Source organism: Aulonocara sp. 'chitande type north' Nkhata Bay, linkage group LG18 (assembly GCF_057382095.1).
Source record: "Aulonocara sp. 'chitande type north' Nkhata Bay isolate Kocher_YH1m ecotype deep benthic linkage group LG18, A_spYH_male_GT1.1, whole genome shotgun sequence".
NCBI classification, from domain to species: Eukaryota; Metazoa; Chordata; class Actinopteri; order Cichliformes; family Cichlidae; genus Aulonocara; species Aulonocara sp. 'chitande type north' Nkhata Bay.
The window spans coordinates 9383906-9409243 of record NC_141361.1 but is presented as its reverse complement, the minus strand read 5'-3'; the positions used below and the strand labels follow the sequence as shown (position 1 = coordinate 9409243).

General features: G+C 40.1%; 2 protein-coding genes across 6 annotated transcripts; one reads left to right on the top strand and one right to left on the bottom strand.

Moving 5' to 3' along the window:
- The first annotated feature begins 963 nt into the window (after window positions 1-963).
- LOC147307968 (acyl-coenzyme A thioesterase 5-like) lies at window positions 964-23772 on the top strand. Of its 5 annotated transcripts, XM_086272899.1 has the most exons (7): window positions 964-1194; window positions 3858-3983; window positions 4051-4194; window positions 4807-4952; window positions 21819-22318; window positions 22436-22638; window positions 22717-23772. In XM_086272899.1, exons 5-7 carry the CDS (start codon window positions 21862-21864, stop codon window positions 23323-23325), a joined length of 1269 nt encoding a protein of 422 aa, XP_086129025.1. In that variant the 5' UTR covers window positions 964-1194; window positions 3858-3983; window positions 4051-4194; window positions 4807-4952; window positions 21819-21861; the 3' UTR covers window positions 23326-23772. The 5 variants fall into 5 exon arrangements, with proteins under 5 accessions (XP_086129025.1, XP_086129027.1, XP_086129026.1 ...); XM_086272901.1 differs by lacking the exon at window positions 3858-3983; XM_086272900.1 differs by lacking the exons at window positions 964-1194; window positions 3858-3983; window positions 4051-4194; window positions 4807-4952 and adding an exon at window positions 20268-20447.
- LOC147307969 (acyl-coenzyme A thioesterase 2, mitochondrial-like) lies at window positions 1765-11375 on the bottom strand. Its single transcript, XM_086272904.1, has 4 exons — window positions 11201-11375; window positions 6595-7050; window positions 6036-6223; window positions 1765-4391 (listed from the first exon to the last, which is right to left on the bottom strand). The coding sequence occupies exons 2-4, from the start codon at window positions 7043-7045 to the stop codon at window positions 3783-3785; spliced, it is 1248 nt and encodes a 415-aa protein (XP_086129030.1). The 5' UTR covers window positions 7046-7050; window positions 11201-11375; the 3' UTR covers window positions 1765-3782.
- Window positions 23773-25338: the final 1566 nt, after the last annotated feature.

Here is a 25338-nt window from a genome sequence, read left to right as displayed (position 1 = left end):
AAGGTGGTGAGAATGGATGGTGGGAGATGGGCTTTCCTCAGCTTCTGCTTGAAGTAGAGACGCTGCTGGGCCTTCTTGGTTATGGAGCTGGTGTTGAGGGAGCAGGAGAGGTTCTCCGCCAGGTGGACACCAAGAAATCTGGTGCTCTTGACGACCTCCACAGAGGATCCATTCATGTTAAGTGGGCAGTGATCCCACTGTGCTCTCCTGAAGTCAACAATCTCTTTTGTTTTGTCCACGTTCAGAGACAGGTTGTTGACAGCTTCCTAGTCCTATATACAAATTTAAAGACCTAGGAGACTTACTTCTCGTCACAGAGTTGTAGCATTCACAAGATTTTCAGAAAACTTGAACTCAAGGTCAAGGTCACTGATATTCAAACTGACCCCAGAACTTTAGTAGATGCACCAATGGTATCAATTCAAAATCCTACGCTTCTCGTTCTCGAATTATTGTCTTGACCAAGCTGAGTATACAATTATGAAACAATCATTTTCCATTTTTATTTCACTATCTGTAACTAAGACAAATAAACAATATTTGGGACACAAGTCACTATTAAAGTGGTTAGTGAGACTCCACATCTGATAACAGTATAACACACTGCTTATTTATGTAAAATTGTCACTGAAGGGTGCCATTGCTACCATGCAGTGTTTAAAATAATCCACTGTCCCAGTTTGTGCTCAGTGTGCATGAAATGCTTTACACCAAACTCCACTCAAAAAATTTGCCAATTTAAATACGTATCATTAGCAAGCAAGCAACCACACTATAAGTGCCCACTGTTAATTCAACAAGCTGTTAATATTAGATCCATTTCAGACAGTGGCAGTAATATTTTACACTGGGCAGCAAATCAGCACAGCAGGATCTTTCAGAGTGAGACAGAAACTCTGTGTCCTATTTTTCGTTAATTTTTAATAGCTCTTGCACAGCCACTGTTAATGTGATACCTTTGCACCAGATACCCTCCCATGCACCCATCAGTAAAGACTTCTTTTCTAAAGTATGAAGTACTCAGATACACCTTTCTGTACTCCTTACAGGACAATAAACCACTGATAAAAATTTCTGTAGTTAAAAAGGGATATTTGACATGAGAACACTCAACCGTTGGAGGTTATGTGAGGCCTGGAAGGTGGGACTGCTGGAAAATTAAAACGTTACGGCTTGAGTTCCACAAAGCTCAAGGTAAATAAAATACCTTTACAAATTTCTTCCATATTCTTAAAAAATTCTGATAATTTCTTTAATATCTTTTAAAAATTCTGATTGTAGCAGCCAAAAAGGAAATCACAAGGTATTGGCTCTTTCCCGGGCCGCTCAGGATATCAGAGTAGAAAAATATTGTGAATAAGATTTATGTGATGGAATCTACAGTTTACAGTTTCAGTACGACTTAAGTGTGCTTTTGTCAAATTATAGAGCAGATTTATTAAGCTCCCTGCGACCCTGGAAAGGATAAGCAGAAGCGAATGGATGGATGGATTTATCAAGCTTCTGCCGCCAGACTTTCCTGAAGTCTCTTCGGTTTAGAAATTTAGATTAAAATACTCTTAGAACTGCATATCTCTAAAAGTAAAATACAAAAAGAAACCCCCAAAACACTTTTGATGAGTTTAGAAAAACAACAGAACTACAGCTGGATATTTGAATTATTTTAAATTATAATACCAAGAAAATCACAACTAAATTAAAGGCTTGAGCAATGTGTGATGTGGTTAACTGTTGTTGTGGAAGTTTTCCATTTAAATAAAGCCTGCAGACGAGCGGTGAGCGGTAGCTAACAGTCTTTAATCAAAACACACAAAGAACAGACAACCAGGCTTGGTGGAGAGCCTACATGACCGTGGGGCAGGTCAGCAGAGTCTCCCCTGAGTCTAACATGGCTCTCAGTTAAATACCTTCTCCAGGAACAAAAGGCAGTACACAGCTGTTTCACACCTTAACCTCCTAGGACCTGGCGTCCACATATGTGGACTTCCCATTTTGGGTTATTTAGACTAAAATACTCAATTTTGCTCTACAAGGGCCTGATATCCACTGATGAGGACATTATACTGCTACTGTTCTATCAAAATTTTAAACGAATATCCTTATATGTGGCTCTGATTTTTCATAAAAACAAAAATAAGGTAAAAAAAAATCTGGTAATTCTTTGTTTTTACATTCATTGGGCCCCAATATGCCCAAATATCAAAGAGAAATTAAAAATACATGCTGTGGAAGAGTTCGGGTCTTACGAGGTTAAGGTTCACACTCCCTTGCTACCTACCAGAGTCCTCAAAGAGACAAAAGTTTCTTCCTGTGGAGCTGTCTGCTTCCCCCAACTTCCTTACTACACCCCCACCATTTGTCTTATAGTATGAGTGTGAAACATGTTAAAATCCAGTGGCACCAAGGCATTATACAATAAAATAATGTGATTAATACATAAGTAAAAGAAATTCCTATACACTGTCAACTGTGATTGGTGTGTGCGAGTGTATTATGCTCAAGGAGCTTTTAACTGCACAAATGAGCAGATTTGTGAAGTTTAGCTTCAAAATGTGTTTTTATATGTTCATTATGATTTTGAAATATGCACTTGTAAATAGCTTTCTGTATGTTTACATTTCTGTGTGTTTGTGTGGAGCAGGGATTTGTGAGCACTCAAAATTCACACAGTGCACACATTTGTAAAATCTTTTTTTTTAGATCATTTTGAGATGTATTATTTCCATAAAATATGCAACAGCCCAAAGAGAGTTTTACATGCATGTTTTTTTCTTAAAACCAAAACTCACTGAAGAAAATGAGTCACTAGTCCGTGCTGTTTCTTGATGTACCCGTGATCTTGTGGACTTATGACGGACTTGAGTCGCAGACCAAATATGGTTCAATACAAAATATGCTCAAAGCAAGTGAATACCTTATTTCTAGTGACGACTTGTGTGGACTTAGTACCTTACTTACTACCTTAAAATACGAGTAAACCATTAAACAGGAGTAGCTACATTGTCTCACCTTGTTTTGTTTTTTCTTCTCACATAATAACAAACTGCTTCCACCTAAAGTTAAGAAATTAATCTGTGGGTTGGACCATATCAATAAAGCCATTTTTAGTTTCCCATTTACACATTATATATATTTGAATATTTTTAATATGTTATGTTTCATGGGTCATCTTTTTAATTTGCTGGTCTCTCAGAAAGGAAACTGTGTAAATTAAACTTTAAACTGAAGTCTATTTGTCAGCTCATTATTCTTTGTTGCGTTTTTTTTAGGCTTTAATAGTTTTAACACAATTGTTTTTTGTTGTTGTTTTTAATTACAACATAAAGATCAATTTACAAAAGATAAGTACAGTAATGTGGGATCAAATAACAAAATCAGCGTTACGCAAAAATTAAAAACATGTATCTACACTCATCATATAATGTTTTTGGCACTGTGATGATGGAACAAATAGCCAAAACAAATAAAAAGTAATTTCAATGAAACATTAAGAAAGGCCGACTGGAAATAAACCATAGCTGACTGTAGAGTCCAGGATAAGCAGACAGAAGATCAAGTGACAATCCCAAAAAATTATAAAGAAAAATGAAAAAAGAAACATGTGTACAGGGCTCAGGAGATACAGGAGGGGAAGACATGTGCGAATCATAATTTCACCTAAAATTTCAAACTGTCATATTAACAACTATTATATTAATTATAAAATGTGATTTTCATACAGTCAATTTGCTGTCATGATTTATGTTTCTGTAACTCAAGCTTTCTAATCATCCTGTTTGAATCTATAACTTGGCTTTAGTTTGTGCTGCATCACAACTCAGGTGAGTTTTGAAGAAATCCTGGATCTTCTTCCACAGGTGGATCTCAGCTGCTATGTGGGCCTTGGGCTCACCTCCCCACAGCACTCGTTTGCCTACACCTGCATTGAAGCTGGAGGGGCAGTGGGGTGCATAAGGTGGCTCCAACATGTGTCCAGCTCCAGGGTAAAAAACAGTCTCAAAGTTCTCCTTCCCATGATGCTTAAGTCTCACTACCATTTCATCCATGTAGGCTTCGCTGTCCCAGTTGAGGTCGTCTCCTACAACCGCAAAAAGAAAATGGCTCTTGGCTCGTTCAATGGGGATCAAGCTGCCCTTATTCTTCTCTGCCAGGGGATCTTCAAGAGCATCCTTTATGATGATTGCACCTGACTCGGTGGGAATAAACTTGCTTTCGTCAAACAGTATTGATGACAGGATCTGCCGTTTCTTGTAGTAGAGAGGCGTGACCACATTGGCGTTACAGGCATTCATGCACACTATGGCCTCGACACCTGGCACAAAAGCAGCGAGTGCCAGTCCGATATTTGCTCCCTTGCATCTTGACATTATGCCAACTCCTTTACTGCCCACCTGTGAAATAACACAGAAATTAAAAGGCGATGCAAATCTATAAAACATTTGGAGCGCAGGGCTGACTCTACCTGTCATTATTTTCATTTTTGTGGACTACATATGCATATTACCATTACTAAATAAATAAACACATTCATATATGCACGGTGAAGCTATCATGATCCGGGTGAGTGGCTGGAAACTTCTACCAGGGTCTTGAGTCTCCTTGGTATCTGGCCCTGGGCAGGGCCGTCATATCTCCAACAGCTTCACTCACCTGGAGCTGAGTTGAGGCAATCAGGCTAAAGAGATTTAAGCCTTACACTGATATTCCCTCTCCAACAGTTTGTCAACTACTTCATGTTGGTAGCTGGCTCTAATGCTCCATGTTATTTGCCAAGTGCTTTTCTTACCTTGTTCTCTTGTGCCCTAGCTTTTCCCGGAACCTCCAAAACCCTTACCCCCAAATTAAGCTAATCTCTTGAACCTCGGATAACCCAGCTCTTCTCTGGAAATCTCTCCGTGCTTCACCTGCCTGCCCTCCTGCCATCACACTCCTTCGGAACCTACGGAACTCAGGTCAGCCATCTCACACCGTCTAACTCACGCCCCCTCTCCCTCCAAGCATCTTTCACTCCACCTGCAAGTAAGCAAGACATATAGCCATGCTCACCTTTTCTAGTACTCCCCTTTTACCACAGTTCTAACTCCACGCTCCTCAGTGTGATCGCTCATGTACCAAGCCATGCTACAGTTACCCCTTCAAGCCCAATTTCCCCCACTTGGCCCCGTGACCACGTTATCACGCTACGCAGAGCCGCTGTTACATTCTACAGTCTATTCCTCTTTTGGCAAATCTCTCAAGCTCCTCCAGATTTTATTGGCTTCTAGCATGGACCTTGGTTCACTTCACACTGCAAATTTTTGTTTGTTCTCGTGATTGTCCTTTTTGAGACTACAATTCTAGATTCTAGTGTCTTGGCAGTAGTACTGGGGTCTTTAGACACATCTATCACTAGTTTTCTTTCTAGAGTGTTTGAAATCTTTTGCTTCCTACCCTGCCAAGCTTGTTCTGTACTGTGTGACTCTCTTGGCTGAATTTCTTAACTTTGCATATTGAAACTTGGAAATGCTGTGATAACTTTGTATATCTATTTCTTGCTTAGAGATCTTCAACATTTCTTATTCTATAAAATTATAAAAGGATTTCTTCTGTTTTTGGGGTGATGCGTTCTCAAGTGACAGCTCAAACATTGCACAGCAGTGGCTTCTACTATCAATAAAAAGGTCAATTTTTCAGGGGGCTGATAATGTTGATCTTGAAAATTATTATATGTTAGAAATTATTATGTTATTGTGTGATAATAGAAACAATTCATGTTTTCTCAAGAAGATTTGTGCGATTACAAAAAATATGTCGTAAAGCTGAGGCTTTATGCTCTCTGAAATTTATTCAATTATCTGAATGAATGTAAATGAGAGTATTTCTGAAACTCCACTTAAGCTAATTAAGATCCCCATTAGCTACAGGAATACAGCAGATATTCCACCTGGGATCTACAAATTTACTCTCCTCTCTGAGAATGCACAGAGTATAGAAACATAAACTTTCCTTCAGTATGAAACATCTTTCTGCTGTCTGTGCGCACTAGAGCAACTCACCTTTGGTTGCTGTTTTAAGAAATTCATTGCTTCTTCAAAGTGGTCCAGATGTGTCTCTGTGATATTGTCACCCTTCTTATTGTACACCGCCACTGAGAGAACCACAAAGCCTTTGTTAGCCAGTAGACTGGGTCTTGCCTCAGATACTGAGGTGGGCAAATCCAACACAGCAGGAAAAGGACCTTTTCCTGGAAGAAAGAAAAAAGATTCTAATCAGCAGCAAGTCATATTTTAAATTTTATTCTTAATTTCTCTGGAAGCCAGTGAAGGGACGCAAGAATAGGTGTAATATGTGACAGTCAGCTATTTTTTGTTAGCAGTCTTTCAAACAAAGGTCTTGCTGCATTCTGTACTAACTGGACATGAGTTGTGGAGGACTGAGAAACGCACCTGAAATGTGAACTACAGTAAGCAAGGTGGGAGAAAATTAAAATTTGAACTAGAAGTTTCAGATGACTGAATGACAGTTAAAGTTTAATTTCAACAATGTTGATTTAAAAGCTGGTTAATGTTAAATGAACTAAAATGAACATAGAAACCTAGGAACCACCTCCAGTACCTGGAGGAGTGAAAAGGACTCCACGGATGTTCCCTTCATTGACGGGAACCCTGGTGACCCCATCTCTCATCAGAAGCCTCTCATTCATCATCTCTGCCAGTAATCTGCCCTCCTCCTCATGCACAGAAAACTTCACCACCTGGGGGTTTATGGCATTTGTCTTTAGATATATTTTGTGCATGGTATGTGGCCTCATGGAACACAGCAGACCCATGGGTTCTACTCCAACGTAGCTCCCACCTAGCGAGGGGTCTCTTTTCAGGTCGACCTCCCCACTGCCATCAGCCCTGTAGGTGGCCGAGGAGCTGAACACCACTCCCTTGTCATCAGTTAATTTGGCTCTCATGTTGACAACCTGCCTTGGCCTCAGCCCGGCCACCTTCACCTGAATGGGCTCATCAAACATACATTTGATGCTTGGCAGCAGCTTCAGTCTCACTTGAGAGGACATCTTTTCTGAAAAAGAGAAAAAGATTGGACTTTATGAATGTAAGATAAAAAGTCCCCTTACACAATACTTTTTGTAAGAAATTTCAGAGACAGATCGATCCATATTACATTACATTATGTTTATTAATTACACCAACAACCCACTGTCCCAGTTTGGTCTCTGAGTGCAGGAAACCCAAATCCAAACTCCACTCAAAAAATGTGCCAGTTTAAATATGTATCATTAGCAAGCAACCACACTATAAGTGCCCACTGTACTCTCTGTCAATAATGTTAATACTAGATCCATTTCAGACAGTGGCAGTAATATTTTACACTGGGCAGCAAATCAGCACAGCAGGATCTTCCAGAGCGAGACAGAAACTCTGACTATTTTTTGTTAATATTTAACAGCTCTTGCACAGCCACTGTTAGTGTGATACCTTTGCACCAGATACCCTCCCATGCACCCATCAGTAAAGACTTCTTTCTAGTTAAGTAAATGGTTTGCATGGATTTCCATTAAAGGTTTTTTTTATGTTCAGTACAATTATTCAGTCACTCGTTGCACTTCAGGCAGTTTTGATTCCCGTTTTCATGATCACACAGCCACTTCAAAAGGTAAACACCAACTTCAAAGTGATATTTCTCTTCCATTGTTTACAATTAAACTTTTAAAAACAAAAAATTTGAATAGATGTTGATTAGGACAAAAGGTCCCAAATCCATGCCATCAATGCATAGTCACAATTAATTAAAAGTTAATAAGACTTGCAAGGTGGTAACACAAGCTGACTGGAAATAACAGAGGCACAAAGAGTCCAGGATAATCAGGAAAAAGTGATCCAGTGATCCAGTCCTGCCTGGCAGGATGATGTGTTCACAGAATTTGATATATATTCTGTCATGCAATCAGTTAAACCAGGGATAGGCAACTCCAGGCCTCGAGTGCCAGTGTCCTGCAGGGTTTAGATCTCACCCTGGGTCTCGCACCTGAATCAAATGATTAGTTCATTACCAGTCTTCTGGAGAATGTCAAGACACGTTTAGGAGATAATTTAGCAATTTGAATGAGCTAAAACCTGCAGGACACCGGCACTTGAGGCCTGGAGTTGCCTACCCCTGGGTTAAACTGTTATTGATTTCTCAATGTTGTTCACAAATTACATTCTCTATACCCTCAAAGCAGTCCTGCAGCTTTGAGGGTATTCACAAGACCGCCTTGTGAATATGGGTCTTTTAACAAGAGGAATATATCTCCACGTTGGGTGAGTGTTGAGTAATTACATATGAGAGCATGAGGGTGGGAATGGATGTTTGTATCTGGTCGGGTATCAGACGCCACCTCTCTGGGGGCATCTCGGGCCCTCCAAGGTATGGAGGCCTATCTCCCCCCACCACTTCCCCTGCCAGTGACAGACGCCCTCAGACATCGGTGCGTTGGTGGTTCTTTGTGTCCGGGGATGGGCGCCCAGGTACACACCGACTCACTCCTTGGTGGCTGCTTGTCGGGGCCTGGAGCCTGGGGCTCGCTCGGACCACTTCGGGGGTGGGGTGCCCTCAGCCTCTCGGCCTGGGGCTCGGTCACTCAGGCACAGCTGGCTGCCAGCGGAGCTCACGGGCACGTCACTGCAACCCCCCCGGCTTCTGCTCCGCGGCTGCTGAGTGACCCCTCATCTGGGACTCTCGTCAGCTCTTTCCGGGATAGTGGCGCGGCTGCCCCTCTGTTGGTCTTCCTTGGTCTCTTGTGTTCTGGGGGCCTCTGGATGTTTGGAGTTTTGATCTCCTCCATACCTGCTTCATGCCCTGGTGGATGGGGCTGTGGCTCCCCACACCCTCTAGCACAGCGGTCCCCAATCCCCGGACCGGTACCGGTCCGTGAGTCGTTTGGTACCGGGCCGCGAGAGTTGAGGCTCAGGTGTGAAATGTATGGTTTTCAGGGTTTTTATCGTTTTTCAGCGTTATTTTGTTATCGTTTTTATCGTTTTTATCGTTAACTCGGTTTTCCTGGGTCTTTTCACGTGTGTTATGAATAAATCTTCTTTTTTTCAGTACCGGTACTAGTTTTATTATGTTGTATTTATCCGCAACACCTTAAAGGTCCGTGAAAATGTTTTTGGGCATAAACCGGTTCGTGGGGCAAAAAAGGTTGGGGACCGCTGCTCTAGCAGATCATTACATGAAGGAACCTTTTAAAAACAAGCGCGTTCATGCTTACAGGTGTACACACGGGTGCTCACACACACAAACTACACCCTTTTTGGCTCCTACCTCAAAGCACACTGTGCGCTGTTGATCTTACGTGCTGCACAATAATGTTTAATATTTAGTATTTACCGTTATATTCCCATAGATCATCGTGATGTTGTTTATTCTATTGCTCTCGTTTTCTTCTGCTTGTTTTCTTTTTTCATTCCCAACAGGTGAAATTAAAAAAAAGTATCTACTGTTATCTATTGTTAGCTAGTTTATTGTGAGGGTGTTGTTTTTAGATTAGATTGGATTAGATTAGATAGAACTTTATTAATCCCTCGGGTGGGTTCCTCTGGGAAATTCGATTTCCAAAAAAGCACAGCACCGACAGAAGTTACAGAGTTACAGAATATTATATATACACACACACACACACACACACACACACACACACACACACACACACACACACACACACACACACATATAAATACAGAGACAAATATAAATAAAATATACGAAGAGGATAAATAGAATAAATAGGAATAAAAAATAAAAATACAAGTGAATTGCACATTTCAAGTATTGAGGTCTATTGCACTGTTGACTATTTACAAAAGTATTGCACAAAAGGTATTGTACAGTGAGGTGAAGAGGCACTACAGCTTAGTTGTTCCCCCCTCCTTTGTCCTCCTGTTTCCCCTCCCTCTCCCCTCCAGAGAGGAGTTAAACAGTTTGATGGCGTGTGGGACAAAGGAGTTTTTAAGTCTGTTAGTTCTTGTCTTGGGGAGAAGCAACCTGTCACTGAACAGACTCTTCTGGTTGTTAATGGCCGTGTGCAGAGGATGCCTGGCATTGTCCATAATGTCCATCAGTTTCTTTAATGTCCTTTTCTCTGCCACTGTCACCAGAGTGTCCAGCTTCATGCCGACCACAGAGCTAGCCCTCCTGATCAGTTTCTCCAGCCTGGATGAGCCTGGATTTCTCCAGCCTGGATTTATTATGTTGCTCTTTGTTTTTTTTTCTTCCCCCCTTTCTCACCGTCTCTTCTCCCCTCTATTTTTCTTTCTTTCTCACCCTCTCTTTCTTTCACCCTGTCCTATCCCCCAGTCATGTCTGTCCCATCTTTAAAAAATGAAAATAAAATAAATACATAATTATAATAAAGGTCAGTTAAATGGACCAATATGGCAAAGCCACGATGATCCACTTGGTAAAGTAAATCCACTTGGCATCTTTCTTGGCCTTCAGACAACAATTCTGATGGCTAAAAATCCAAACGGGACAGGCAAAAATAAATAAATAAATAAAATTATATATATATATATATATATATATATATATATATATATATACACACACACACACACACACACATATTTATATATAGTCATATATTTATAGTGGCTAACCTGTTAGAACTGCATGTCTTTAAAAGTGAAAGAAAAAAAATGAAACAAACGAAAAAAACAAACACAGAAGCTCAGAAAAACAATAGAACTAGAGCTAAAAAAAATTTAATTAACACAACTGAATTAAAGGCTTGAGCAATGTGTGACATGGTTGACTGTAAATAAATATATATTTTTATAAAAAAGACTACACACACACACACACACACACACACACACACACACACACATAAAATAAAATAAAATAAAATATGCGCTCAATGCTCAGTGACATTTTTAACAAGAGAAATGGGAGATTTGTGATGTTCAAATTTTTAATTACGTTTGAATTACGTAAATTATCACTGTACTGTAACATGTACAGTACTTGCAAAATAGTTTTCCATATGTTTACATTGCTGTGTATCTATGTGGACTGGAGCACGGATTTGTGAGCACTCAAAATTAACTCAGTCCGCACATTTGTATATCGTAGATTATTTTCAACCTTTCGAGACAAATGTATCTCCATATATGTGCAACAGCCGAGAGTTTTACAAGGATGTTTTTTTTTCCTTAAAACCAAAACTCACCGAAGCGAATGAGTCTGGTGGTTGGTTTTGTTTCTCGAAGTACCCGTGATCACGCGGACTTAAGACAGACTTGAGTCGCAGCCCAAATATGTTTTAAATTCAAAATACGCTCAAAGTACGCTTCTGGTGACGACTTGTTTGGACTTCGCCTTAGCCAAGTATCCCAGAATGCATTTCAAACGAAATTCAGAACTGGAAGTAAAGTTCTGAAAAAGCACTGTTTCTAGTGCATAAAATAGTGCGACGATTTCGGCGAGAATGTAGCAACATTAAATATCCGGCCAAATTATCAAAATATTACCTATTTGCAAAAGTTAAGCACAAGATATATAATTTTTTAGGATATATTATATATATATATAATGGGTGACGTTTGCTTTTCTGCAGTGGTTTATTCTTGAGAAAATCGGTTTTGCAGAGTTTAAAGTCAGCCTGCAAAAAGTGTCTGATTTTATTTCACTTTAATGTGTTGACATCGGTGTTTTTACCCACCACAGTCGAGCCAGCCGCCGCTTGTTAACCGCTTAAACGTTCGTGCGCTTCTACACTGAGTTTTAGGGTAGTATGTAACATGTCGATCTGTTCCTGGATATCCTGAAAGCCGATGTCAAATCAGCTCCAGAAATGATCATATTATATTTCAGCTGTTTTCAAAACAAACGGTCTGTAGGTAAGTTTGTAGATTATTTTAGAATGCAGAAAACAGGTCATTTTAACATCTGACCTGATTGTTTTTGTTGAGTTAGCAGCATGATCCTTGAATACATGTACAAGAGTAACATAATATTTTTTAATATTATAGTTCATACAGCACACACATGTTACTGAAAGGTTACAAGTCTGTTGATTGTTCAGTCATTGACTAATCAGTCACCACACTGAAGTTCTTAACAACTGATTTGTTAAGAAGTCAGTCCACCGTTTGCTCCAGTCTTTCCAGAGTGCTTCACACTGATGGTCCCTTTAAAGTCGAGCATTGTGCAAGAATGAACTTTGCATGCCCTGGACTTTCAAACTATAGTCGGGTTCCTGATAAGTGGATACAAACAACTCAAAATGGTGAACTGTAATTGTCGCTTAACAGTAAAACTGGGTTGCAGTGTTTGTGAATGCAGCTTTATTGAAACTGTAAATGATGTCTGACAGAGGGCGCTCGAATAGAAGGTGTGAGAAGTTATTATAGAATATTACTGCTTACCTGTACTAAAAGAATGGAGCCGGTATATTTCGCTCTCAGATTGCTGCTTTACTTGAGGTTCATAGGATATTTAAAAGTAGAAGGCAACACTGGTTGGTGATGGAGATTGTTGGTCAGACCTAGAAACTGTATGTGTCTTACAGAGCTTTTTCTTGCTTTTCTTTTATTCTTTCAGAGGATGTTGTGCTTATTTTACCACTAGTTGACCTTTTAATGATGGAAGGCTTACCAGCCACATTTGAAACACTGTCCTCTGGATTAACACCATCATCAACACCAATATTTGAAATGCAAATGTTCGCAACCAGATAACCATTCACTCACTTCATAAATAAACTCATCATAACACATTGTTTTTGCTTTAAACCATGTTTCATGCTTTTCATTTTCATCATCTGGTAACACACAGATCAAAGAACCATGAATAGTTCTTGCTTCATTACACAAAGCAACAGAATCATTAGTTGAGGCTTGAACCATATAGATATAGATACTATTATCTATATCTAGTGATGTACTTACAATATAGATATTATTTTCATATACTCTCTTGTAGATGATTAGCTTTATTTAATTTAGCTTTTCTATCACATTGCAGTCTGTCCAGTTTCTCTGCAAGTGCTTTAGCAGTTATTTTCTGCGGGTCGCTTGGCTCGATAGTTCAAACGTTTGAATTTGGATATGGTAAGGATTTGTAGAAGAACAGAATGTGCCTTTGGTTTTCGGTTAAACATTTGCAACTCTGGTATAGATAAATGTGATATATTAACCTTGACACACTCCAATCCTTGCTATCCAAAAAGACTGTGTGGGAGAAAAAAATACAAATGAAAATTTCCCTTTAACGTTTTGTTTTAATGTTCAGTTTCATGCAGTTTGGTAATTTTAATTTCTCTTACCAAAACCATGATAATTTCATTTTCTATTCTAGATTTTCTAGTGCTGTCAGCGTTAGTCTCGTTAAAATCACGTTAACGCCATAACCGCATTAACTCGGCAAATCTCCGTTAGCGAGTTAATGCGGGTCGCCCGCTGCATGGGGCTGCATGGCGTCAACGCGTTACCGCAGTTAGCTCGGCCCAATAGATTTCATCTCATGATCTTACGTGATGTTACTAAATTACCAAGCCTTAAACTTGTAAATTCTAGATGGATGGATTTAAATTAAAGGTTTTTTATGTTTAATACAATTATTCCCTGGATTAGACAGTTTAATTCTTCTTTCTAGCTGTTTCAAAGCATGAACAACTACTTAAATGTTCAAGTTTCCACTTCATGTTAACGCTTAAATATTCTTTTACTCTCATTAAACCTAAATACATTCCTATAGAATGACAAGATCAGGAGAGATGACCGAAACCAAGGACATGAATGTACAGACAAAAGGAATCAAAAAAGGAATCCCCTCTCTCATGATACGTGAACAAGACCCTGAGATACATAAACTCTTTCACCTGGGTCAGCAACTCATCCCTAACTCGGAGTGGGCGCTCCACTTTTTTCCAGCTGAGGAACATGGCCTCAGACTTGGGGGTGCTGATTCTCATAAAAATCCTCCCTAGGGGTCCTCCCACCAAAGACTGCCTCAGTGCCCAGACTCATATACCTCATCCCCAGACTCTATTTCCTCTACAGAAGAAGTGTTAGTGTGATTGAGGAGGTCCTTGACGTATAAACTGACAACGGTCTCTAGTCTTGTCAGCCGAGGATCTTTATGGTCATGGTCGGCCTCCAGATCTGCTCCGTCTTTCTTTGCCAGCCTCCTGGTCAGCCCTCTTAACTGCTGTGTCTCTGCCGCTAGCCTCCTGAACTCTCACTTCTTTGTTTTGGATTTTTTTTTCTTAAATATGGTCCTTCTTTCCCTGTCAGTACTCTTACTGGAGCATTTTGGGTCACCTGAAGGTGTTTCAGGGAATTTTTACGACAGCCTGATAATAATGAATTACAGTAGTTCTGCCTAGAAGTAATAATGCATAAACTAGTTTTTCAACATCACTCTTAAACAGGATGTTTCTAATTTGAGAGATTTTGCGCAAATGAAAGAAAGCAGTCCTACATATTTGTAGTCAGAAGAGAGTCAGACACACGAAAAAAGCTCTAGTCAGAAATGCATAAGAACAGGGGTCTCAAACTCAATTTAGCTGGGGGCCGCTGGAGGCAGAGTCTGGGTGAGGCTGGGCCGCATTAGGTTTTCCACAAGAAAGGCATGGTTAAAAAATTCCAATCTTCGCAAATCTCTTTATTTTTATTTTTTAACACAAAATATGAAAAATAAATAAGCAAATTAAGAATTAATAAGAAAATTAATCAATCTGTAATACATAAATAAAACAATAATAAGATATTTTTAGTCAGTGAACTTGTGTTTTTTTCAGTCTTCTATATCTGCTGTATTTAGATTGAAATGTCTGTATTAACAGTTCTATAACCTTCTTCTGAACATGAATGGAACACTGTAGAAAATGAACTGTTCTTCTGAACATGGCTTCTCTTGCCTACTCCTTGCTGCTAGAGACCTGGCAGGGTTTCCTCTCGCATAGCCGAGCCAGATTTGGCCTGAGGGAGGAAGCAGTTGCGACCCTCAGTATGTCTTGAAGATGATCATCCGTAAGTCTGGACCTGTACTTGGACTTATTGAAGTTCAAAGTGGAGAAGAGCTTTTCGCACAAGTATGTGCTACCAAAAAGGCACATGGTCCGCTTGAACATTCGGGAAAGCCGAGGGAAACTAGGGCTCAATTCTCTCAAAAATTGTCCAAGCTTTTCTGCTTTTCCACTCACCTCCCTGAACTTCGCTTTGAGTTCAGAGTTGCACTGCAGCTCAATTAGCTCCATTTGAAGCACAGAAGGGGCATCTTGCACATCAAAGGAGAAGAGGTCCGCAAAAATTTGAAAGGTGGCTCTGTGTGTCTTGAAGTCAGCAAATCTGTGATCAAATTCCTCCTGTAGCCTCAAAATGACATCAACATACTTGTCAGCACTGAATGGTGTGCCTGCATCCACGAGTGCCTTGCATGCTGGGAAAGGTTTGTCTGAGAGAGCTGAGCTTTCCAGAGCGCAAGTTTTGTGGAGAATGCTCTCACGTTGTCATAGGCAGCACTGACAAGTTGCCCCTGGCCTTGTAACTTCTTGTTCAGTACATTAAGCTCATGTGTTATATCAACAAGAAAAGCTAAGTCCATGAGCAATTTGGGATCAGTTAGCACAGGAACACTTACTCCATCCTTCTCCATGAAGGCTTTCACTTCTGTTCTCAACTCAAAAAATCTCTTTAATACATTTCCCCTGCTGAGCCAACATACCTCAGTGAAGTAGAGCACACCCCCATATTCTGACTCCATTTCCTCTAAAAAAGCATGGAACCTTCGGTGCTTTAAGCCCCTGGATCTGATTTGGTTGATGCATTTCACAACAATAGACATCACATTGTCAAACTTCAGGCATTTGCTGCAAAGGACCTGCTGATGGATAATGCAGTGCAGAGCAATGGCCTCCTCCACGCCTTCCTCTTCCAGTTTTTTTTGAACAAGTGCCACCAGTCCATTTTTCCTACCTGTCATTGATGGCGCTCCATCTGTTGTTATTCCAACAAACCTCTTCCATGGCAAACCAACATTCTCAATGGCATCACACAGCTTGTGAAATATCTCCTGAGTGGTGGTCTGGCCATGCATTGGAATTACTGTGAGCAGCTTCTCCATCGCTTCAAAACTGTCATCAACACCACGGACATACATTGCGAGCTGGGCAGTGTCGGTGATGTCTGTTGTGTCATCAAGAGCGACTGAGTATACACTGAAACATTTGGCTTTCTCACACAGTTGGTCGTAAATGTCACTTGACAGGTCAGAAATGCGATCTGCTACGGTGTTGGCAGAAAGGCTGATGTTGCTAAACTGACCTTTCTTTTCCGGACAGACTATATTTGCAGCCTGCAATATGGACTTTTTGACAAATTCACCTTCTGTGAATGGCTTCCCTGCTTTAGCAATCATCTCACTAACCACGTAGCTAGCTTCGACTGCTGCATTATTCTCTTTGGTTGCTTTCTTGAAGAAATCTTGCTGCCTCAGTAGATCTGTTTTAAGACTGGCAACCCGGTTCGCTCTCTCATCTCCCTGGTATTTTGCATACACCTCAGCATGTCTAGTTGTGTAATGACGTTTCAAATTGTATTCCTTGTGCACCGCAACTTTCTCTGTGCAAATAAGACACGTCGGGGTGCCCCTGTGCTCAACAAAGAAATATTGCATTTCCTATAAAAATAGATCATTATTTTTTTCTAGGTGGGTTGAGAAATGGATTGTTTTAGTGAATTAGCTGTTTAATCCTAATGGGCAGCTTATGTCCTATTCAGAATTCTTAAACACCTATAAATTTCCAGCCACACCCAAAGAATATGCCATATTATTTGATGCAATACCTACGGGTATTATAATGCTTTTTAAAGGTATTCAACCTTGCATATCATCTGTTTCTCTCCCCAACCCTTTAGATTCACACATAGGAAGAATCTGTCTAACAAACCACAGTAAAAGTAATAAGAATATTCGTGCTTTGTTCCAGACAGAATCTCTAACTATTCCACATGTGGTCTCTTACTGGAATTTCTTTGTCAGTGACATTAACTGGAAAAGAGTATGGACAATTCCTAACAAGTATCTGGTAACGAATAAAGTGAAGGAAGTCTCATTTAAAATACTGCATAAATTTTATCCTGCTAATTATATGACAAAGTTCAAAAGGGACATAAATGTGAACTGTGGATTTTGTGGAAGCCATCCTGAGACTGTGCAACACCTCTTCTGGATCTGTTCATACACTAGAACATTTTGGAAAGACTTCAGTAGATTCATTGCTGGACATCTCTATAAAGACTTTACTGTGAAATGGGAAAACGTTGTATTTTGTTTCTTTCGAAGGCAAAAAAAAGAGAAGATGTTTACTTTATAATAAACTTGTTAGTTATCTTAGCAAAATTTTATTTTCACAAATGCAAATACAGTAACAAAAAGCCTAATTTTAAACATTACTATAATGATGTTTTATGTTACATAAAATTGATTCGTGGATCACTTGACAAAAAGGCTATGAAAACTATTACTATTTGTAGTAATTACAAATTATTTGAATTACACCCCCTGGCATATGTTAATTTTGTTCTGGTTGTATACATGTTCTGTATATTGTTTCTTAATAAAGTTTAATAAATAATAATAATGTCGGATTGAAGTTTCAATCAAGCATTTAGCCGACGGACGGAGAACGTCTCAACGCATAGAGAACGTCATTTCCCCCTTCTTCTTCTTGCAACCGTAGCACGGCGATCGGAAGATAAAAAGCCGGTAGCAGTCTCCTTTGTTTTTACGCTCGATGTTCATGTCTTTCACGATGACACGAACACCGTGGCATTTGCAGATGGTAGAAAGTACAGGGAGCGCAAAAAAGGCGACTGCTCACGGACTGTTATCCGCCGGGCTGTTGTTACAGGAGAAAGAAGCGGAAATGACACCGTGACATATAACAAATAACATCACCTGTTTCTGATGTTAGTTGTTTTGACTGCTTTTACATTATATTGAAATATATGTAATGTTCATGTATGCTGCAATGCAAACGGAGTGATGCAAATAAAAAACATCGACCGACAAATTACGGTGCGACTCTATAATTAGTCCGGGTTACCGGGGACTGTTATTGCCGATGAACAGGTGTCGCTATGTGACTGCAGACTAAATTGGGCTGCATTGAGTTCATTACTTTTCTTTTATCCCGCCGCCTACGCATCACTTTGAGAGTTAATATGAGATCTCTCTCTGTGAAAAAATAACTAAAAATCCCACTGACGTGTGTATAAATCTATATACGTATAATGTCCCGCTGGGCAGCAACTTAAAAAAAACAACTTCTTTTGAAGTGTTGTGAACGCAGCGCGCTGGGGCGAATGTCCGCGTTTGCCCAAAGGAGGAAGCCAGCCAGGTACAGAAAAGAAAGAAACACTCCATACGTCATACATTAAAATACATTATCAAACTCGCGGGTCGCACTAACATTAAATTTTCATATTAAGGTGGGGGCCAAAAACTATCGTCCTGCGGGCCGCGAGTTTGAGACCCCTGGCATAGAGGATTGCACTGTTGTTAAGCGTTGTTTTGGGTGTTCTGCGTGTACACGAATAGCTTTTCATGATGTACTTTCTGGATAGCAGGAATGGTATCTGGAGCAAAGTTCACATAGCAACATTGGCTCCATTAGAGTTAACCTCTAAGTAAAATGGGACGTGCTTGCCACACTGGCAAATACTATTATACTCATTTAGTACAGGTCAAATATTACAGGTCTGCCACTGACTGAAACTGTATTTAAGTTGACATTAAATCCAAAAGGTTAAATTCAAAAGAGAGATTATTAAAAAAACATATCCAGCAGCTCTGCATTTGTTTGCAACTCAGGTTCTTATTCCAAAGGGATCAGTGGTAACTTTTTGATTTGGTAAGCACTCCAGTCTGTCATGGCTCTCTGCACAAATGTCTTTACAAAGCTTTTCCTAACGGCTTCCTGTTGAAGCCGTTAAATCCAAAAGTCTAGGTGTATTGTTTGGGGAGTGTCTGTGTTTGATAAAACCAGTTTGATCCAGGTGAATTATGGATGAGATGACTTTCTCAATTCTGATTGTTACTGCCTTGGTTATAATTTTCATATCTGTATTAATTAGTGAGAGTGATCAATAACTACATGTGACAGTGGGATCCCTGCAAGGTTTAAGAAGAACTGTGATAGCAGCTGTGTTTAAATCACAGGGAATAATACCAGTTTGTTTTATTCCTTGGATACATTTTAAATATATTGGGCTGAGCATATCCCAGAAAAGCTTATAGAACTCAGCCGGGAAGCCATCCAGCCCTGGCACTATATTGTTTGGTATAAGAAATATTACATGGTTAATTCTTTTTCTGTTAATGGAGCTTCTAGCTCTTATCTGTACATCTGTCAAATGTAGTACATTTATATTATTAATATTAAACTTACTCCTTCAGTTTATAAATATGCTTACGATCCCCAGCCAAAATATCCCTAAATTTTTCTTAACCACTTATCCAATTCACTTAACACTTACCCAATAATTAAGGGGGCTGGAGCCTATCCTGTCCGACATTTAGAGAGAGGCAGGGTACACCCCAGAAAAGCTGCCAGTCAATATTTAATTAGACAAAATAATTCCTGATATTAAAGCACAAAAAGACACAGAATCACATCTACAACCAATTTAGAGCACCATCTATCCCAAACTTCATGTTGCTTCGCTGTGGGAGGAAGATAGAGTACCTGGAGAGCACCTGTTGGAGGTTATTACTAGGTGAAATGAATATATATGTTGGGGAAAGGACATGGCCACTACCAGTAGTCCTGTGGGGGTGGTCTTTTATCTGTGATCTATTATTGAGTGTTTGTTGTGTGATCCTGGACCAGTTCTTGACCTTACCCCCTTTGTCCCAGGGCCTGTTTTATAAAAAAAAAATATATATATATATATAAAAATATTATAACTGACCATAAAACTCAACAAAGCTAGTCACCTCAAAGTAACTTTGGCAAGAAGACGAATTAAACAGGAAGCCGGGAACAAAACCTGACATACTGGTAACTACCTCCAACAAATCCAACATGTTCTATTGAATATGTTACTAAGTAGTAAGGTGGTCATCTCTTAATACCAGAAAAGCTGCAATTTTCAAATCACTATGTGCTTTGATGATTACATAAATGTGGAAATGAGGAACAGTTTCAGACAGATGCAGCATGAGGGGAGGAGTCAAACAAAAACTTAAGGTGTGTTGAAGAAAACCTGCCAGCCATTTAGGTAGGTTTTTTTTTTTTAATCCTGGTAACTTGGTAAGCTAGCCCTCTATGTATAACACAAAACGTGGAATTTCCCTCATCTCACGATTAACAAATTCCGCATCTTTTCTTAACGTGGTTTCTGGAAAAAGCCCTGGACTCTCCAACAACTTTTTGTTTATTTTCCGGCAAGCTTCTGTTAATGCTTCTTGTAAGTACTTCTAAAATTTTCTTCTATTTCTGGTTCTGCCCTTAAATCCTGATGTTGGATACTGTGTTATAATCTTATTGTAGTCATATTGTAGTCTCATTGTAGTCAATGTGCGATTTCCCAGGCTTTTCAGCATTTATTAAACAAAAGGTTGTTATTACGGCGACCGTGGCTCAGGGGGTTGGGAAGCGTATCTGTGGTGTTGGCCAGAGGGGCCAACACCAGTAGGCGGCCTCGCTTCTGTCAGTCAGTCTGCCCCAGGGCAGCTGTGGCTGGCTACAACCGTAGCTTGCCTCCACCAGTGAGAATGCGAGAGTGAATGAATAGTGGCATTGGGTGCCTTGAAAAGCGCTACATAAATCCAATCCATCATTATTATTATTATCTTCAAGCAGTTTCCTTTTTTCTACATAAAAAAACACATACTGAAATTTCTAAGGTACTGTAGACAATGAAAAACATTGAATTTTTTGTTTAACTGTTCAGTTTTAATTTAGTTGTTTTTCTATTACTTAATTACTTTGATGTAGTATGATTGCAGATAAAGCTTTAAAACTTAAGAAAATACAATTAAAAGTCTGAATTTTGTGCACGCATTCACATTTTCCAAAGCCATGCAGTGGAGAGGAAGAGAGAGAGGGGAAGGGGGGTTGGGGGGCTATAATCGGTACCGAGCAGCTCTGCGTTTGTTTGCAGTTCAGGCTCTTATTGTGAAGGGATTAGTGATAACTTCCTGTTTTGATAAGCGCTCGAGTTTGTCGTGGCTCTCTGCACACTTTTTGCTCGTTTGCCAGTAGTGGTGGGAGATTTCGTGAGTGTATGCCTCCACATTTGGAGGGTTAAGCGTCAGGTAAAGCTTTTGTTTTCAGGCTTAAGTCGTATGTATAATGCTTAAATGTACTAGTTAGTGAAGCCAAAGTCTTTACGAAGCTTTTCTTGTACTCTGTCTTCCCTTGATCCTCGACAAAAGTCTAGGTGGTGAGGCTTCAGGCTTTTACAGAAATGTAAAAATATTTCCTGCTCTTTTACCCTTGGTGGGGGGAAGAAAAGATTTTTAGCTAGCGCTAATGCTTCTGTAGTTCTGTTACTGCAGGTCTGAGAGGGTTAGGGAAGTAGGAAGGAAGGCATCAAAATAAAAGCGCACAGGACCCTTGAAACTTGACAGTTCTGTTGAGCCAAACAAAGCTGGAAGACGTATATCACATCGTCGTTTACATCCACTTTGGATGCTAGAGTTGGAGTGAAATACAATAGGACTCTTTAACTTTACCACAAGGCCAGTGTGTACTCTAAAAGGCTAAAGTTCACAGCACCTCTTAGAGTAATAAAAATAACGTGTGCAGTAGCACTATTTTGTTTATTTTTCTATAGGGCAAAGTCTAAACGTGTAACTTAAAGGAAAGTTGCTGAAGACATGGCTTCCCAAGTCAGGCTGAGGCTGCTCCCAAGTGCCAGGTGTCTGTTTGATGAGCCTATTCAGGTGAAGGTGGCCGGGCTGAGGTCGAGGCAGGTGGTCTCCCTGAGAGCCAGCTCAACCGACGACAAGGGAACTGTGTTCAGCTCTGCGGCCACCTACAGAGCCAATGGCAACGGGGAGATTGACTTGAAGAGAGACCCCTCACTCAGTGGGAGCTACGTTGGGGTTGAACCGATGGGTCTGCTTTGGTCAATGACACCGGACTCTTTGCATAAAAGACTTCAGAAGATAAATGCCCTTAATCCATCCATGGTAAAGTTCTCAGTGCACGAGGAGGCAGGTGAGGGCCGGATTCTGGCAGAGGCGACTAATGAGAGGATTCTAATGGGAGATGGGGTCATTCGGGTCCCCATCAAAGAGGGGAACATTCGAGGAGTCCTGTTTACTCCTCCAGGTTTGTCAGCATCATTTAGGAAAAAAAGTACATACTTGAAAATGTCCTAGTTACAGTTACTCATAATTTTAGCTCCATACAAAAATATGCTTGCTTTGCATGTATGTTTCATTCCAGGCAGGGGTCCCTTCCCAGCTGTGTTAGATTTGTACACTTTTGGTGGAGGTCTGTCAGAGAAAAGAGCCTCTCTGTTGGCCAGCAGAGGATTTTTGGTTCTGACTGTTGCCCTGTATGGCCACGATGACCTGCCTAAAAACATTAAGGAGATCCACCTGGATTATTTGGAAGAAGCTGTCGAGTTTCTAAAAAAACTAACTAAGGTGAGTTAATTTATTCTGGAAGACTCATAGTTGTTGAAGACAACTTTGATGGCTGTTCATTGACATGTTTTTCCACAGGGTTCCAGTAAAAAAGTTGGTGTAATATCCCTTTCCAAAAGTGGAGATCTTGCCTTATCAGTTGCTTCTTACCTACCAGATGTTGAGGCCACAGTGTGGATCAATGGCTGCTCTGCCAATGTAGCTTTGCCTCTCTACTATAAGAAAAGACAAATACATTCTGCATTAATGTTTGATTTAAAGAAAGTGATTCCCACTGAGTCAGGGGCCTTCAACACCAAATACGTTTTAAACAATCCTCTGGCGGAGGAGAACAAGGGCAGCCTGATTCCCATTGAACGAGCCAAAGGACATTTCCTCTTTGTGGCCTCTGAGGATGACCTTAACTGGGACAGCAAGGCTTACGTGGATGAGATGGTGGAGAGACTGAAGCGTCACGGGAAGGAGAAGTTTGAGAGTGTGTCATACCCTGGAGCTGGACACTACTTAGAGCCACCTTATGGACCCTACTGCCCTTCCAGCTTCCATGGGGTTTTAGGCAAGCCAGTCTTGTGGGGAGGTGAGCCCAAGTCCCACGCAGCAGCTGAGGTCCACATGTGGAAGAAGATCCAAGATTTCCTCAGAAATCATCTGAGCTCTGATGCTGCACAGAATAGGGCCAAGTTATAGTTTCAAACTAGACAATGAATAACAAAAATTAAAGTCACGACTGCCATAAAACTGTGATAATCATGTCTGACCTGTTAAATGTGTTGATTAATGATTCACTATTTTAAACATTTAAAGTCTGTAATTTATCACAACAGGTAGAACGGGATCCTCCTTACCCTCAAGGTATAGCTATAATTTTGTGTTAATACTCCATAGTGTCATGTAAATGCTTGTAAGTTTTCTGTTTTCATCATTAAAGTTGGTAAAATTTGAAAAAGGTTTATTTGTATAAAACTTAAAAAGCGTATCCTGAATTCTTGACACGATGTAGATTCAGTCCTTCTGTCACACTGAGGTACTTTGATGTTGCGAGACGATCCAGTTGTCACAGGGTGATGTTGCTGCAGACTTTGTCTCATGTCTATTAAAATATCTATTAAAATTAAAGTTACTTTTGCTGCTGGACACTCTAAAGTCAACTTATTAATTCATCAAAACCAAAAAGACAAGACGTATTGACTGCCGTTTAACTCTAGAATAAATGTTCTTAAGTGTTGATTTCTGATGTATTATTTAATGTAATGAAAGATTGTGATTTATCATAAACTGGCATCTGTGGCTCACAAATTACCTTGAGGCATACTGACACATCCCATCTTCACACAGCAAACTAGACAGACTGGTGCCTATTACCTTACAAGCTAATGTTAACTGAATTTTGTTTTTCCTTAAAATTGTTGTTGCAACTGTTACAATAGACGTGTATTCAAAGGCAACGAATTTGGTCTTGTGTTTGTTGTTCATGGTTTCTCAATGAACTCCCAAACCAGTGGAACACGCCTGTGTCTCTCTTAGTCCTTGTTCTACCAGACGACCCTCCAGAAAAGGAAGTTCTGCTAATAGGGGATTGTGAACTTGGTGTTTCCTCTTTAATATTACGCAGTCTTTGCCTCCCATTATAAGATAGTTTGGGATGAACTATTGTGAAATGGTACTATATGAATGAAACAAGTGAGCCTGTCAGTCTTCACTACTGCCACAAGATGGCAGTATAAGCCTCTAAATAAACAGTCGTGCTCTGGCTAGTGCTCCCACACAGAAAGAAACAGAATCACATCTACAACGAATTTAGAGCACCATCTATCCCAACCTGCATGGTGCTGGACTGTGGGAGGAAGACCGAGTGTTGGAGATTACTGTTAAGTGAACAGAGTTTTGGGCAACATTACGCTAAAGTCTTGAAAAAATATAATAACTCACCATAAAACTCAACCAAACTAATCACCTCAAAGCAACTTTGGCAGAGCGGAAGAGGAATTTAAACAAGAAATGGGAAGCGGGGAACAAAACCTGACGTACTAGTAACTACCTCAACCTCATTTTTCACCTCTGAGATGGGAGATAACATGCTTGCTACAGTGCAGGGAGTTCATGAAGACTGCAGAACCTTCATCTGCCTGTTTGATTTATTAAGCAGCATTGTTGAAAAGCTCCTTCTCTATCTCTCCTGTTCTTTGTGTTTCTGTATCTGACTGCTCCCTTTCTGTCATTTCAGCTCAGTGGAGCTCACGTCAGCTTCTGGCCTTTGAAAGGCATTATACCTGCACTAAGGGATGTATGTTCTGTGGGAACTTGAGATTGACTTTATGCTTCTGTGTTTATGAGTAAATGATGATTAATTCATTTGTGTATAGCCATTCAAATTTAAACTGCATGCAGATACCAGCAGATACCAGAACTGTAACTGAGATGTTAAAAGTATTTCACAAGTACAAGGTATAAAACATACAGGCTTTAGAGACAAGCAGAATAGGTGATCAGAGAAGTTAAGGCTGGGTTCTGAACACTATCCAATGTCCACTTGACATTAACTTGCTGTTGTTAATGGTGAGCTGTTTGTTGTGGCCCATTGTGGAGCCAAAACAGACAGGAGGCAGGTCATGATGCTCCAAAAGACTTTATCAGGGGTGAAGTTTTCAGGACTCCGTGAAACCTCACTGAATACTAGAGTCTGCACTGTGTATTATTAGG